At 45.6% G+C, this 15,130-nt stretch overlaps 3 protein-coding genes across 3 annotated transcripts; 2 read left to right on the top strand and 1 right to left on the bottom strand.

Annotated features, from left to right (window-relative positions):
* Positions 1–1,453: 1,453 nt before the first annotated feature.
* On the bottom strand, positions 1,454–3,196 carry LOC131951343 (placenta-specific gene 8 protein-like). The gene is made up of 3 exons (XM_059313716.1): positions 3,030–3,196; positions 2,233–2,372; positions 1,454–1,723 (listed from the first exon to the last, which is right to left on the bottom strand). The coding sequence occupies exons 1-3, from the start codon at positions 3,160–3,162 to the stop codon at positions 1,610–1,612; spliced, it is 387 nt and encodes a 128-aa protein (XP_059169699.1). The 5' UTR covers positions 3,163–3,196; the 3' UTR covers positions 1,454–1,609.
* Positions 3,197–6,632: 3,436 nt separating this feature from the next.
* Positions 6,633–7,541, top strand: LOC131951246 (paternally-expressed gene 3 protein-like). Its single transcript, XM_059313600.1, has one exon. The coding sequence runs from the start codon at positions 6,633–6,635 to the stop codon at positions 7,539–7,541; it is 909 nt and encodes a 302-aa protein (XP_059169583.1).
* Positions 7,542–9,349: 1,808 nt separating this feature from the next.
* On the top strand, positions 9,350–13,885 carry LOC131951240 (collagen alpha-2(I) chain-like). Its single transcript, XM_059313585.1, has 5 exons — positions 9,350–9,627; positions 11,222–11,343; positions 11,770–11,877; positions 12,790–12,860; positions 13,796–13,885. Exons 1-5 carry the CDS (start codon positions 9,350–9,352, stop codon positions 13,883–13,885), a joined length of 669 nt encoding a protein of 222 aa, XP_059169568.1.
* The last annotated feature ends 1,245 nt before the right edge of the window (positions 13,886–15,130 follow it).

Genomic DNA, 15,130 nt, shown 5'->3' with positions numbered 1-15,130 from the left:
CTCAGGATTTTTGGTGGTTCTCACATAACACCAGTGTTTGGGACAGGCAAGCCGACCGTATGGATTCGAATACATAACAACAAACTGTACGCTTTTTTAAAAAACTAATCACAATTTAACGTAAGCTATATTTTTCTTTAAGCTAACCTACATCTTGTAGTCTTTCATTATTATTGTTTACGTTTTTAATTAACTCAAATAGTGCGGAATTAACTTTTCTAATAAATTTTTTACCGATTTAATAAGAATATTCATGTTTTTTTTAAATACTAGCTGGCAAGTGCAAGAACGAGAAGTGGCCTACTTACATTAGTCTAATGGACTTTTGTTAGAGAGCCTTGAGAGAGGAATTTCGAAACGATGTGTTACAAGGACAAGGGGGGGGGGGATTAGAAAGTTGTCATATTGTTGCATTTCATTCTTTAACATTTGTTATGTATTTTTAAGGACTTTTTTGATACTAGTATTGAAAATCAATCTTGAACCGGATTTATCAACATTGCAGTATTAAATAGTAATTAGCGATCTCATTGTATTTAACTGTTATTCTTTTGTTATGTCCCCTTACAAAGAGAAACAACTCTATTAATAATTCAGAAATCGTTTTAAAACAGAAACTTTTATATTTGAGGTGTGGTGATGGCTGAAATGTGGAGAAATTGTCAGATTTTGTGTAATGTTGTGAGTAGACAGAACTGACTAGTTGCTTGACGTCTGCTAGCAAAACACGAGTTGTCTTTAATCGGCAGACGTGAAGAAACTGATTTTAGACTTGACTCTCGACAGCCATAGACTTGCGAGTCTGCTATCAATGCGTCATAAGATTTTCCGCGTCTGCTATCATTGCGTCATTAGATTTTCCGCGTCTGCTATCATTGCGTCATTAGACTTTCCTCGTCTGCTATCATTGCGTCATTAGATTTTCCCCGTCTGCTATCATTGCGTCATTAGATTTTCCCCGTCTGCTACCATAGCGTCATTAGATTTTCCCCGTCTGCTATCATTGCGTCATAAGATTTTCCGCGTCTGCTATCATTGCGTCATTAGATTTTCCCCGTCTGCTATCATTGCGTCATTAGATTTTCCCCGTCTGCTACCATAGCGTCATTAGATTTTCCCCGTCTGCTATCATTGCGTCATAAGATTTTCCCCGTCTGCTATCATTGCGTCATAAGATTTTCCGCGTCTGCTACCATTGCGTCAGACTGTCCCCGTATGTTGCCGAAAGTCTTGTGATGATTCTCGTTACGTTTATGTTGTCAACCTCTCCACTGGGCCAGTTTTCAATTTAGAAAAGACTCAGTTAAAAGACCGAATTAAGTTTAAACCAGTACAAATAATACAATAAATTGGCGATAAAAGATTATTTATTCTACAATGTTTTATTTCAACACTCTTTTTCCGAAAATGTTACAACACAAGGATAATAATTTAGCATCAATACATAGGATCTATACATTAAATTAGAATGATTAACAATTTGTTTCAACGACACGGTAGACCATCATTGCTGAGGAATTTACTCTTTCGACATTGACATTGGCTAATAGCAGGCTAGTTGTCGGCTAGTAGGCAGCAAGTAGGCAGCTAGTAGGTAGCTAGTAGACAGCTAGTACCCTCTTTGATTGGGTCCACTTTTGACGATCTTGACCTCTCTAGCTAGTTGACACGTAGCGCAGGGCATGCAGCAGTAGGAGACCATACAGTCGCCACATATGGAGCCCTGGGGGTTGTACAAACAGGGGTCATATAAAACATGGGTCATATAAAACAGGGGTCATATAAAACATGGGTCATACAAAATATGGTTCATACAAAACATGGGTCATTATAATAGTGGGTCATACCAATAGGTGGTTATATTAATAGTGGGTCATAGCAATAGTGGGTCATAGCAATAGTGGGTCATACCAATAGTGGGTTCTACCAATAGTGGGTCATACCAATAGTGGGTCATGGAAAACATGGGTCATACCAATAGTCAGCATAGTAATAGTGTATTATAAATTGGGTGTTACCAATAATGGTCCTTCCAAATGGGGCATACAAAAAGTGGGTCATACAAAAAGTGGGTCATAAAAAATGGAACATGTAAACAGTGTGTCACACACAGGGGGTCATGAGAGCTAAACAAAAGCCACCTAGACAAATGTCTGCTGATGACATACAAATGTCACCTAGAATGAATGACACAACAAGTCAATGTCATCTACAGACGATGACGTCACTCACCCCGATGTTCTCCTGGGTCCTCAGCTTAACCCTCATGGCCACCGTTGAAGCAGGAACGAAGCAGACGATACACAGGGTCTCGTCAAGTTCTGATGCCGTCTGCATGGCCAGGATAGGGCAACAACAGGCGCCAAACATACCTGTAGGGGCGGGGGGGGGGGGGGTGGATGGAAGGCAGGGGGGTAAGTGGGTGGGTGGGTGATTGAGTGGATGGTGGATGATTGGGTGGGTTGATGGAGGGGTGGGGGAATAGGTGGGTGAGTGGATAGGTAGGTGGGTGGATGAATGAATTGATGGACACGAAGGTGAATGTTTGTGTTGATTAGTATGTGGATGTTTATGCAGGTGAATGAGAAGGTGGTGGGATATGTGGATTAATGGAACTTGAAGAACGGATGGATAAATGGATATGTGCAACGATGTATATATATATATATATATATATATATATATATATATATATATATATATATATATATATATATATATATATATATATATATATATATATATGTATGTATGTATATATATAAATATATAAATATACATATATATATATTTATATATTTATATATATATATATATATATATATATATATATATATATATATATATATATATATATATATATATATATATATATATATATATATATATATATATATATATATATATATATATATATATATATATATATATTTATATATATGTATATATATGTATATATATATATATATATATATATATATATATATATATATATATATATATATATATATATATATATATGTACTTACAAGTGTTGCAGTCATCGAAACATTGACACAGCCCTGTGTTCCAGTCCCTTCGATGTTTTGGAGCGTTTGGCTGTCCCGTCACCACGATGCTGTTGATAGTACCTGGCTGTTGTTGTACAGGCTGTAGCTGCATCGCAGGCTGTACCTGCACGGTAGGTTGTACCTGCACGGCAGGTTGTTGCTGAAGTAGACAAGGTTAGGGCGAATGGTCACATATCTTACATAGACCAAGCAGCTGATTACACGAAAAACACAGAGTCTAAGAACAAAAATCAAATACCCGTACCACAAAATGCATCTTTGAATTCTTTCTTTTGAATGTTTAGCCTTTTTTTTCAACCTGAAATAAAGCAACAACAATTTTTTGAGCAGAGAGTATAAAGAACAACATAGCAATGATTCATGTGTTGTATGTGGTTCTAAGCGTGTGTTGAGAGTGTAAAGAACAACACAGCAATGATTCGTGTGTTGTATGTGGTTCTAAGCGTGTGTTGTTTTAGTTGACCTCTATTAATTTAGTGCTCGGATATTAGAAACTTCAAATGTTCAATTTAAGACAATGACAAAAATACACCGTCCCTGTGATGATAACTTTAGGAAGAGTCAAACAGCTTTTCTTACCCACCGTCTTTCCTACCAAACTAGCTCTCACAGTTTATTCAATTTTCGATGTGTTTCTTATTGATTGTCTTCACTAAAAAAATAACTTTAATGCCTATTTTTCATAAAGCTGGACCTTAGCTAATTCGTATTATGTTACAACGTGTTCTTTGCTTTAAATGTATTTTGAAAACTGGCTTTTTTTCAGGAACGTTGAGCGAGAGACTAGTACAGATCGTTGATGATGTCTACAAAGGTCCTTAAAGGCTTTTTTTTTAAAGCTTTTCATAAAAAAATGAAAATACCGATATATGGGAAAACAGAACATCGATATCGGAATAAGATATGGCCGATATCAGAATAAACAATTGGCCTATATCAGAATAAACAATTGGCCTATATCAGAATAAACAATCGGCCTATATCAGAATAAACAATTGGCCAATATCAGAATAAACAATTGGCCGATATCAGAATAAAGAATTGACTAATATTAAAATGAATAATTGGCCGATATCAAAATAAACAATTGGCAGATACAAGAATAATCAATTGGCCGATATCAGAAAAAAGAATTGATCGATATCAGAATAAACTATTGACCGATACAGAATAAATGTGCTCACCTATATAAATGAAGTGACTTGCGTTATGTGTGACGAACGACTTATGACGGACACTGATCTAACACTGCCATCGTCGCTTGGGGTTTATATTCTGTAGCTGCATGTCACGTGATAGGTTTATCCTGATTCGGGACAGGTATGTATGTGGGTGGGATGGGGGTGGGGTAGGGGGTTGAGTGGGGTGATGAAATCAACGAGGCGTGATCGCAAAAACTATCTGATACATTGGGAGACTAAAACAGCAAAAATGACCTGATACGTTTGGAGACTAAAACAGCAAAAATGACCTGATACGTTTGGAGACTAAAACAGCAAAAATGAGCTGATACGTTTGGAGACTAAAACAGCAAAAATGACCTGATACGTTTGGAAACTAAAACAGCAAAAATGACCTGATACGTTTGGAGACTAAAACAGCAAAAATGACCTGATACGTTTGGAGACTAAAACAGCAAAAATGATCCGATACGTTAGAAGACTAAAACAGCAAAAATGACCTGATACGTTTAGAGACTAAAATAGCAAAAATTATCTGATACGTTTGGAGACTAAAAGAGTGTGAAGAAGAGTATTGTTATGTTGGAATCATGACGTCACGAAACATGTATCTAATGCCTTAATTATCTCATAAACGCACACACACACACACACACACACACATTTTCCTACATTTCAAAATTTCGTCTTCGGCGTACGCAATCGCATAGTCCATTACTTGAAAAAAATGTCGCACTTCTTCGACAAGATACCTATAGATGTAAAATTTAGGGGACTGCGTGGTCCAATGGTATACCATACGACTGCTAACTCGAGTTCGTATCCGGGTTCAAGTAAGTACAATGTCCCTGAGTCCACCCAGCTCTGATGGGTATCTAACTTACGTTAGGGAAATCAAAGGTGGCTAGAGATAGTGCTGACCACACTATCCTTACTATACTGAACTCACAGAAACAGGGAATTACTTTATTTACTTAAATTTACCAAACCAGTGAAAACAAAACTAAAATGTGTTCCATACAGATGAAATGTTTCGCAATATCTTCAACTAGATTAGGAATGTGGTCAAATATTTTGTCGTTTGAGATGCAGCGCTTTATTTTAAACTACTGCCAACAATAGCACGTAAATAAACATTTCTACCTAGTGCAATCGTTGTGACATCCTGTTTCTGGTAACTGGGGTATATGTGGCAATCTCTTCCAAACATTCACGGATCGCACCTTATATATATATAATTATATCATATGTACATTCACACAAACATATATATATATATATATATATATATATATATATATATATATATATATATATATATATATATATATATAAAACACATGTATACGTGTTGCATGAGTATGTGTTTGTAGACGCCTAAATTGGTAGACTTTTGTTTATTATTTATGGAACTATATGGGTGCTCTCCAGGCTTAGGTGTATGTGTGTTTAATCATGTGTTTTATGCTGTGTTTTATGCTGTGTTTTATCGTGTTTCCTTGTGTGCTTTTCTTTATCGGTGTGCTTTTTCGTGTTGTTGATGTATTTTGTCATGCATTTTAACATGTGTTTTGTCATGTGTTTTATCATGCATTTTACCATGTGTTGTCATGCATTTTATTATGTGCTTTGTCATGCGATTTATCATGTGTTTTATCATGTATTTTAACATGTGTTTTAACATGTTTTTGGTGAGCTGGTCTGGAGTTGTGTACCTTCACATTCTGTTTATAACCGACCCCCCCCCCCCCCCCCCCAGATCAACCAGCCTACCAACGTTCAACTGACCGTCACATCAGCGAACTTTGACAGACTTAAAGTAACATTTTTGTTTCTCACAAGAGAGTTGTCAACCTGCGATCATTTTTGGAATGTTGCGATGGTGACTAGACGACTAGATCTATCTAGCCGGGTGTTCAGATGGTGACTAGATCTAACTAGCCGGGTGTTCAGAACACCGTGACAATGCTGGAAAAAAAAACTTAATTTCAAGAAATAGTTTTTTGTATCATCCTGTTTCCAAGAATGAAATATTTAAAACCTTTCGAAACGCTGAACGTAATACATAAGTATATTTATTGCATAACTTGGTGATATTAGTGAGGTGTGGTGTGAAGTGTGTGTGATCCTAGTGAGGTGTGGTGTGAAGTGGATGATCCTAGTGAGGTGTGGTGTGATGTGTTTGTGATCCTAGTGATACGTGGTGTGATGTGGATGATCCTTTTCTATAGATCTATAATTTTATTGACACCCCCCCCCCCCATTCAGCCCACCCTTTCATCATATTAAACTTCCCCCATTTCACCCATTCGAATAGTTTTCAAGCACATTCTCCTTTAATTATTTTACCAGCGTTAGGCTACCTGCAGTCTTTAAAGGCATGAAACAAACTACATTATTTAAATTGTGCCAATCAGGAGCTACACAGACAGGAGCCACACAGTCAGGAGCCACACAGTCAGGAGCCACACAGTCAGGAGCCACACAGTCAGGAGCCACACACCCAGGAGCCACACACCCAGGAGCCACACAGTCAGGAGCCACACAGTCAGGAGCCACACACCCAGGAGCCACACACCCAGGAGCCACACAGTCAAGAGCCACACAGAAGCTACACAGTCAGGAGCCACACAGTCAGGAGTCACACAGAAGCTACACAGTCAGGAGCCACACAGTCAGGAGTCACACAGACAGGAGCCACACAGTCAGGAGCCACACAGTTAGGAGCCACACACCCAGGAGCCACACAGTCAGGAGCCACACACTCAGGAGCCACACAGTCAGGAGCCACACACCCAGGAGCCGCACAGTCAGGAGCCACACAGACAGGAGCCACACAGTCAGGAGCCACACATCCAGGAGCCACACAGTCAGGAGCCACACAGACAGGAGCCACACAGTCAGGAGCCACACAGTCATGAGCCACACATCCAGGAGCCACACAGTCATGAGCCACACAGTCAAGAGCCACACAGAAGCCACACAGTCAGGAGCCACACACCCAGGAGCCGCACAGTCAGGAGCCACACAGTCAAGAGCCACACAGAAGCCACACAGACAGGAGCCACACACACAGGAGCCACACACACAGGAGCCACACACCCAGGAGCCGCACAGTCAGGAGCCACACAGTCAAGAGCCACACAGAAGCCACACAGACAGGAGCCACACAGACAGGAGCCACACACCCAGGAGCCACACAGAAGCTACACAGTCAGGAGTCACACAGACAGGAGCCACACAGTCAGGAGCCACACAGTTAGGAGCCACACACCCAGGAGCCACATAACAGGAGCCACACAGGAGACACACAGTCAAGAGCCACACAATCAGGAGCCACACAGTCAGGAGCCACACAGTCAGGAGCCACACAGAAGCCACACACTCAGGAGCCACACATCCAAGAGCCACAGATTCAAGAGCCACACAGTCAAGAGCCACACAGAAGCCACACAGACAGGAGCCACACAGCCAGGAGCCACACGGTCAGGAGCCACACAATCAGGAGCCACACATCCAGGAGCCACACAATCAGGAGTCACACAGACAGAGCCACACAGACAGAGCCACACAGTCAGGAGCCACACAGACAGGAGCCACACAGTCAGAAACTACACAGTAGCAATACAGTCAGGAGACACACACACATCAGCCACACAGTTAGGAGCCAAACACCCAGGAGCCACACATGAGCCACACAGACAGGAGCCACACAGACAGGAGCCACACAGTCAGGAGCCACACAGACAGAGCCACACAGTCAGGAGCCACACAAACAGGAGCAACAAAGTCAATAATCACTCAGGGAACAACTGTCTAGATTCATAAGCTTTTAGCCAGAGGTTAATGTTTTGTGTTCCAAAGTCAGGGGCCCTAATATCGGGAGCCCTAGTGTCAGGAGACCTAGTATTTGGAGCACTTGTATGGGGAGTCCAAGTATCAGGAGCTCTTTTCATGAGCCCTTTTTCAGGAGCCCTAGAATCAGGAACCCTGTATCAAGAGCCCTTGTATCAGGTACCCTAGTATCGGGAGCCCTATTGTCAAGAGCCCTAGTATCAGGTACCCTAGTATCGGGAGCCCTAGCGCAGAGAACGCTAGTCATGCGTCAGGAGCGCTAGTATCAGGAACCCTAGTGTCAGGAGCCCTACTATTTGGAGCCCTGTATCAGGCGCCCCATTATCAGGAGCCTTTATCAGGAGCCCCATTATCAGGAGCCCTGTATTATGAGCCCAAGTATCGGGAGCCCTAGCCCAAGAACGCTAGAGTCAGGGGTAAAAGAGTTGAGAGCCATTGAGCCTGGAATATTTGCTCTGAGTCAATTTCTTGCCTGAGACTTGAGCGCCAGTGATGGAATTTCCGTTGTCATATTTCGGGAGCCCTATGGCATACTCGGGGAGCCCGGAGTCAAGTGCTCCTTTAAATTTACACGAGTAACGAGTCCCATGGTTAACCAGGGCCCCCAACTTGCGTGTTTGTTCTCTCCAGAGAGGGGGGGGGGGAAGGACACTTGAAATTTTCGGGAGAGGGGGGGGAGGACTAAATTTTTCAAAGGGCTTGGGTGGGGGGCATGCTTTCAATGGGTGGCTGATACATCCACACCACCTCCAATGACACTCTATTTCCCTTGCACGTGTTGGAATTTCCAATAATATAAAAATAGACATTGACCTACATCCATAAACTTGATGAGAAATGACGCAACTATTGAAGGAGGTCAAATCAAATTAGATGCTAATAATTTTATAATTTAATTATGATTTAGAATATAGATGCAACTAATTTTTTAAAAGCAAATTTGCATATTTTTTGAAACTTTCAAGTCGTAAGATTAATTATTTTTGCAAGGAATTTATATTTTAAAACTACATCGATATATAGGCAGAAGGCAAAGAATTTAATTTTTAATGTTAAGACATATATCTTTGATTGGCTGAAAATGTTGTGCAGTTCCGCCCCACTCCGTTCTGTGCTGTCAAAAAGTTCACGAAAGAGTTTAAGGAGATTGCAGCAGATTAGTCTTGAAGGACTGGGGCAGACTGTAGTTTCACATCCAGTCTGAGGAGACGGCAAGTGTGGAATCATTTTATCGTCGCTACCATGGCATCAATACCCAGGAAAGCTTCCGTTAATTTATTGGTGTCTTTGATCAGCAGATCGAACTTTCACCGTCTTGCAAGGCGATCAGTGCATGGTTTGTTTCATGGAGGAAAGATTGTGTACAAGGTGCGGAGTGGGGCAGGTGATGGTGTCACTCCTTTGGTGGCAGGTCATGGTGTCATGACTTACTCGTGCAGGGCAGGTGACTGTCGAACGTTTGACACACATGACTGCAAAGTCAAGCCGAAATTTTTGCTCGGCATTCCATACGACGAAACGTGAGTATTGCTAGACCATTCGATTCTAATAATTCTATGTAATAATAAATAGACTGTTAGATAAATAATTAAATATACTGATCGTTCGATTCTCTAAACTAGACCATTCAATTATCTAGAATAGACTATTAGATAAATATACTAGAAACTTCGATTATGTAGACTGTTCGATTATCTTTAGACTTTAGACCATTCGATTATCTATACTAACCCATTAGATTATCTTTAGACCATTCGATTATCTATTCTATACTAAATACTAGACCATTCGATTATCTATACTAGACCATTCAATTATCTTTAGACCATTTGATTATCTATACTAGACCTTTCGATTATCTTTAGACCAGGGGCGTAGCGAGAGGGGGGCGGGGGGTGCGGACCGCACCGGGTGACACCATTTAGGGGGGTGACACCAAGGCAAAAAATAGCAAAATATATAGAGAAAAACTCGAGGGTGGGGGGTGCAAATCGAAAGTTTGAGGGGGGTGCAAATCGAAACTTGAGGGGGGGGGTGCAAATCGAAAATTTGAAAGTTTGTTCCTGGGAAGGGTCTCTATGCCTCTGGGAGGGGGGGGGTGACACCATTAAGTGCCGCACCGGGTGACACCCGACCTCGCTACGCCACTGCTTTAGACCATTCGATTATCGGATGATTTAGACACCGATGTCCGATAATAGACTTCTCCATAAAATAGGTGTTTTGGTTTTATAGTAATATTGTAATATCGACTGGTTTTATGGTTAGAAATTAGGGTTAGCCCCGTTAGGCGTATGGTAGCACTAGGGTTGGAGTTAGGGGCAGGGTTAGCATTTGACATTAGCCGCCATGTTTGTATTTAGTTAACGACCAGTAACCTAACACCCCTTTTTAAAGAAGATTCTATTATCGGACACTAGTATACAAATTCCCCCCTACCCCCGATTAAATATTAACTAGGCCATTCGATTATCTATACTAGAGTTAGTTAGACGTAGTATTAAATTATTTGTCGTTGATATTGAGGGACTTTTTATTCTAGAATGCCATAGAATCTGTAGAACATGTGTGATAGTTTGAGTTCATGTGTGACAGTATGTGTGTGATAGAGTGAGTGCATGTGTGATAGTGTGAGTGTATATAGTATATGGGATAGTATGAGTGTGTGTGTGTGTGAGCGTGAGCGTGTGCAGAGTTTCTTCCAGGCAAAGCCCCCCCCCCCCCCCCCCCGAAATTATTTTACCGCAACCCTCCCCCGCCCGAACGAACCCCCCCCCCCCCCGAAAATTTCAAGTGCCCCCCCCCCCCCCCGGAGATAAAAGTCTGGAAGAAACACTGTGCGAAAGTGTGAGTATGTCTAGCGGACTATGCTCAGATGCTGATACCGGGGTGCCGGAATGTATGCATCACGCGAGGTACTTGTACTATGTTTACAAAAGCGATATGTCCCTACAACATATGAATCATGATCTATTAGTATTAGTTTAAATCTTAAGTCTCGTGTGACGTCAAACCAATCAACACAAAACGTCACAATTTTAACACAATCTCGCGTGACGTCAGAGAACATGACTTTCGGTTATTGCATATTGACCATGACATTTTCCTCACCAGGAAACACGACCCCAGCGGATGGTGGATGAGCGAGAAACTGGACGGTGTCAGGGTCATGTGGGATGGAAGGTCAGTCAGGGTCACGTGGGGTGAAGGTCAGTCAGGGTCATGTGGGATGGAAGGTCAGTCAGGGTCATGTGGGATGGAAGGTCAGTCAGGGTCATGTGGGATGGAAGGTCAGTCAGGGCCATGTGGGGGTGGGGTGGACGGTCAGTCGGGGTCATGTGGGATGGGGTGGACGGTCAGTCGGGGTCATGTGGGATGGGGTGGACGGTCAGTCGGGGTCATGTGGGATGGGATGGAAGGTCAGTCATGGCCATGTGGGATGGAAGGTCAGTCAGGGTCATGTGGGATGGGATGGAAGGTCATGTGAGGTGGAAGGTCAGTCAGGGTCATGTGGGATGGAAGGTCAGTTAGGGCCATGTGGGATGGGATGGAAGGTCAGTCAGGGCCATGTGGGATGGAAGGTCAGTCGGGGCCATGTGGGATGGAAGGTCAGTCAGGGCAATGTGGGATGGAAGGTCAGTCTGGGCCATGTGGAATCTAAGGTCAGTCAGGGCAATGTGGGGTGAAAGGTCAGTCTGGGCCACGTGGGGTGGAAGGTCAGTCAGGGCAATGTGGGGTGAAAGGTCAGTCAGGGTCATGTGGGATGGAAGGTCAGTCAGGGCCATGTGGGATGGAAGGTCAGTCAGGGCCATGTGGGATGGGATGGAAGGTCAGTCAGGGCCATGTGGGATGGGATGGAAGGTCAGTCAGGGCCATGTGGGATGGGATGGAAGGTCAGTCAGGGCCATGTGGGATGGGATGGAAGGTCAGTCAGGGCAATGTGGGATGGAAGGTCAGTCTGGGCCATGTGGAATCTAAGGTCAGTCAGGGCCACACGGGGTGGAAGGTCAGTCTGGGCCACGTGGGGTGGAAGGTCAGTCAGGGCAATGTGGGGTGGAAGGTCAGTCAGGGCCATGTGGGATGTAAGGTCCGTCAGGGCCATGTGGGATGTAAGGTCACTCAGGGTCATGTGGGATGTAAGGTCCGTCAGGGCCATGTGGGATGGAAGGTCAGTCAGGGCCATGTGGGATGGAAGGTCAGTCAGGGCCATGTGGGATGGAAGGTCAGTCAGGGCCATGTGGGATGGAAGGTCAGTCAGGGCCATGTGGGATGGAAGGTCAGTCAGGGTCATGTGGGATGGAAGGTCAGTCAGGGCCATGTGGGATGGAAGGTCAGTCAGGGCCATGTGGGATGGGATGGAAGGTCAGTCAGGGCCATGTGGGATGGGATGGAAGGTCAGTCAGGGCCATGTGGGATGGGATGGAAGGTCAGTCAGGGCCATGTGGGATGGGATGGAAGGTCAGTCAGGGCAATGTGGGATGGAAGGTCAGTCTGGGCCATGTGGAATCTAAGGTCAGTCAGGGCCACACGGGGTGGAAGGTCAGTCTGGGCCACGTGGGGTGGAAGGTCAGTAGGGCAATGTGGGGTGGAAGGTCAGTCAGGGTCATGTGGGATGTAAGGTCCGTCAGGGCCATGTGGGATGTAAGGTCACTCAGGGTCATGTGGGATGTAAGGTCCGTCAGGGCCATGTGGGATGGAAGGTCAGTCAGGGCCATGTGGGATGGAAGGTCACTCAGGGTCATGTGGGGTGAAGGTCAGTCAGGGCCTTGTAGGGTGGAAGGTCAGTCAGGGTCATGTGGGATGTAAGGTCCGTCAGGGCCATGTGGGATGGAAGGTCAGTCAGGGTCATGTGGGATGTAAGGTCACTCAGGGTCATGTGGGATGTAAGGTCCGTCAGGGCCATGTGGGATGGAAGGTCAGTCAGGGCCATGTGGGATGGAAGGTCACTCAGGGTCATGTGGGGTGAAGGTCAGTCAGGGCCTTGTAGGGTGGAAGGTCAGTCAGGGTCATGTGGGATGTAAGGTCCGTCAGGGCCATGTGGGATGGAAGGTCAGTCAGGGTCATGTGGGGTGAAGGTCAGTCAGGGCCATGTGGGATGGGGTGGAAGGTCAGTCATGGCCATGTGGGATGGAAGGTCAGTCAGGGCCATGTGGGGTGAAGGTCAGTCAGGGTCATGTGGGATAGGATGGAAGGTCAGTCAGGGCCATGTGGGGTGGAAGGTCAATCAGGGTCATGTGGGGTGGGATGGAAGGTCAGTCAGGGCCATGTGGGGTGGAAGGTCAATAAGGGTCATGTGGGGTGGGATGGAAGGTCAGTCAGGGCCATGTGGGATGGGATGGAAGGTCATGTGGGGTGGAAGGTCAGTCAGGGTCATGTGGGATGGAAGGTCAGTCGGGGCCGAGTGGGATGGTATGGAAGGTCAGTCAGGGCCATGTGGGATGGAAGGTCAGTCAGGGTCATGTGGGGTGGAAGGTCAGTCAGGGTCATGTGGGATGGGGTGGACGGTCAGTCGGGGTCATGTGGGATGGGATGGAAGGTCAGTCATGGCCATGTGGGATGGAAGGTCAGTCAGGGTCATGTGGGATGGGATGGAAGGTCATGTGAGGTGGAAGGTCAGTCAGGGTCATGTGGGATGGAAGGTCAGTTAGGGCCATGTGGGATGGGATGGAAGGTCAGTCAGGGCCATGTGGGATGGAAGGTCAGTCGGGGCCATGTGGGATGGAAGGTCAGTCAGGGCAATGTGGGATGGAAGGTCAGTCTGGGCCATGTGGAATCTAAGGTCAGTCAGGGCAATGTGGGGTGAAAGGTCAGTCTGGGCCACGTGGGGTGGAAGGTCAGTCAGGGCAATGTGGGGTGAAAGGTCAGTCAGGGTCATGTGGGATGGAAGGTCAGTCAGGGCCATGTGGGATGGAAGGTCAGTCAGGGCCATGTGGGATGGGATGGAAGGTCAGTCAGGGCCATGTGGGATGGGATGGAAGGTCAGTCAGGGCCATGTGGGATGGGATGGAAGGTCAGTCAGGGCCATGTGGGATGGGATGGAAGGTCAGTCAGGGCAATGTGGGATGGAAGGTCAGTCTGGGCCATGTGGAATCTAAGGTCAGTCAGGGCCACACGGGGTGGAAGGTCAGTCTGGGCCACGTGGGGTGGAAGGTCAGTCAGGGCAATGTGGGGTGGAAGGTCAGTCAGGGTCATGTGGGATGTAAGGTCCGTCAGGGCCATGTGGGATGTAAGGTCACTCAGGGTCATGTGGGATGTAAGGTCCGTCAGGGCCATGTGGGATGGAAGGTCAGTCAGGGCCATGTGGGATGGAAGGTCAGTCAGGGCCATGTGGGATGGAAGGTCAGTCAGGGCCATGTGGGATGGAAGGTCAGTCAGGGCCATGTGGGATGGAAGGTCAGTCAGGGTCATGTGGGATGGAAGGTCAGTCAGGGCCATGTGGGATGGAAGGTCAGTCAGGGCCATGTGGGATGGGATGGAAGGTCAGTCAGGGCCATGTGGGATGGGATGGAAGGTCAGTCAGGGCCATGTGGGATGGGATGGAAGGTCAGTCAGGGCCATGTGGGATGGGATGGAAGGTCAGTCAGGGCAATGTGGGATGGAAGGTCAGTCTGGGCCATGTGGAATCTAAGGTCAGTCAGGGCCACACGGGGTGGAAGGTCAGTCTGGGCCACGTGGGGTGGAAGGTCAGTCAGGGCAATGTGGGGTGGAAGGTCAGTCAGGGTCATGTGGGATGTAAGGTCCGTCAGGGCCATGTGGGATGTAAGGTCACTCAGGGTCATGTGGGATGTAAGGTCCGTCAGGGCCATGTGGGATGGAAGGTCAGTCAGGGCCATGTGGGATGGAAGGTCACTCAGGGTCATGTGGGGTGAAGGTCAGTCAGGGCCTTGTAGGGTGGAAGGTCAGTCAGGGTCATGTGGGATGTAAGGTCCGTCAGGGCCATGTGGGATGGAAGGTCAGTCAGGGTCATGTGGGATGTAAGGTCACTCAGGGTCATGTGGGATGTAAGGTCCGTCAGGGCCATGT

This window comes from Physella acuta, unplaced genomic scaffold (genome assembly GCF_028476545.2).
Source record: "Physella acuta isolate Inbredline_101_S28 unplaced genomic scaffold, ASM2847654v3 ptg000065l, whole genome shotgun sequence".
NCBI lineage: Eukaryota > Metazoa > Mollusca > Gastropoda > Physidae > Physella > Physella acuta.
The sequence above is the reverse complement of the archived record's forward strand: the minus strand, read 5'-3'. Positions and strand labels throughout refer to the sequence as shown.

Bases quoted from the DNA above. Each gene is read 5' to 3' on its own strand.
- LOC131951343 (XM_059313716.1), bottom strand. From the start codon at position 3,162: ATGCAGCTACAGCCTGTACAACAACAGCCAGGTACTATCAACAGCATC. The intron at 2,373-3,029 runs GTAAGTACATAT...CCGCCCCTACAG, and splicing joins TTTCGATGACTGCAACACTT to GTATGTTTGGCGCCTGTTGT. The intron at 1,724-2,232 runs GTGAGTGACGTC...TACAACCCCCAG, and splicing joins GGACCCAGGAGAACATCGGG to GGCTCCATATGTGGCGACTG.
- LOC131951246 (XM_059313600.1), top strand. From the start codon at position 6,633: ATGAAACAAACTACATTATTTAAATTGTGCCAATCAGGAGCTACACAG.
- LOC131951240 (XM_059313585.1), top strand. From the start codon at position 9,350: ATGGCATCAATACCCAGGAAAGCTTCCGTTAATTTATTGGTGTCTTTG. The intron at 11,344-11,769 runs GTCAGTCAGGGT...GTGGAATCTAAG, and splicing joins AGGGTCATGTGGGATGGAAG to GTCAGTCAGGGCAATGTGGG. The intron at 11,878-12,789 runs GTCAGTCAGGGC...AAGGTCCGTCAG, and splicing joins AGGGTCATGTGGGATGGAAG to GGCCATGTGGGATGGAAGGT.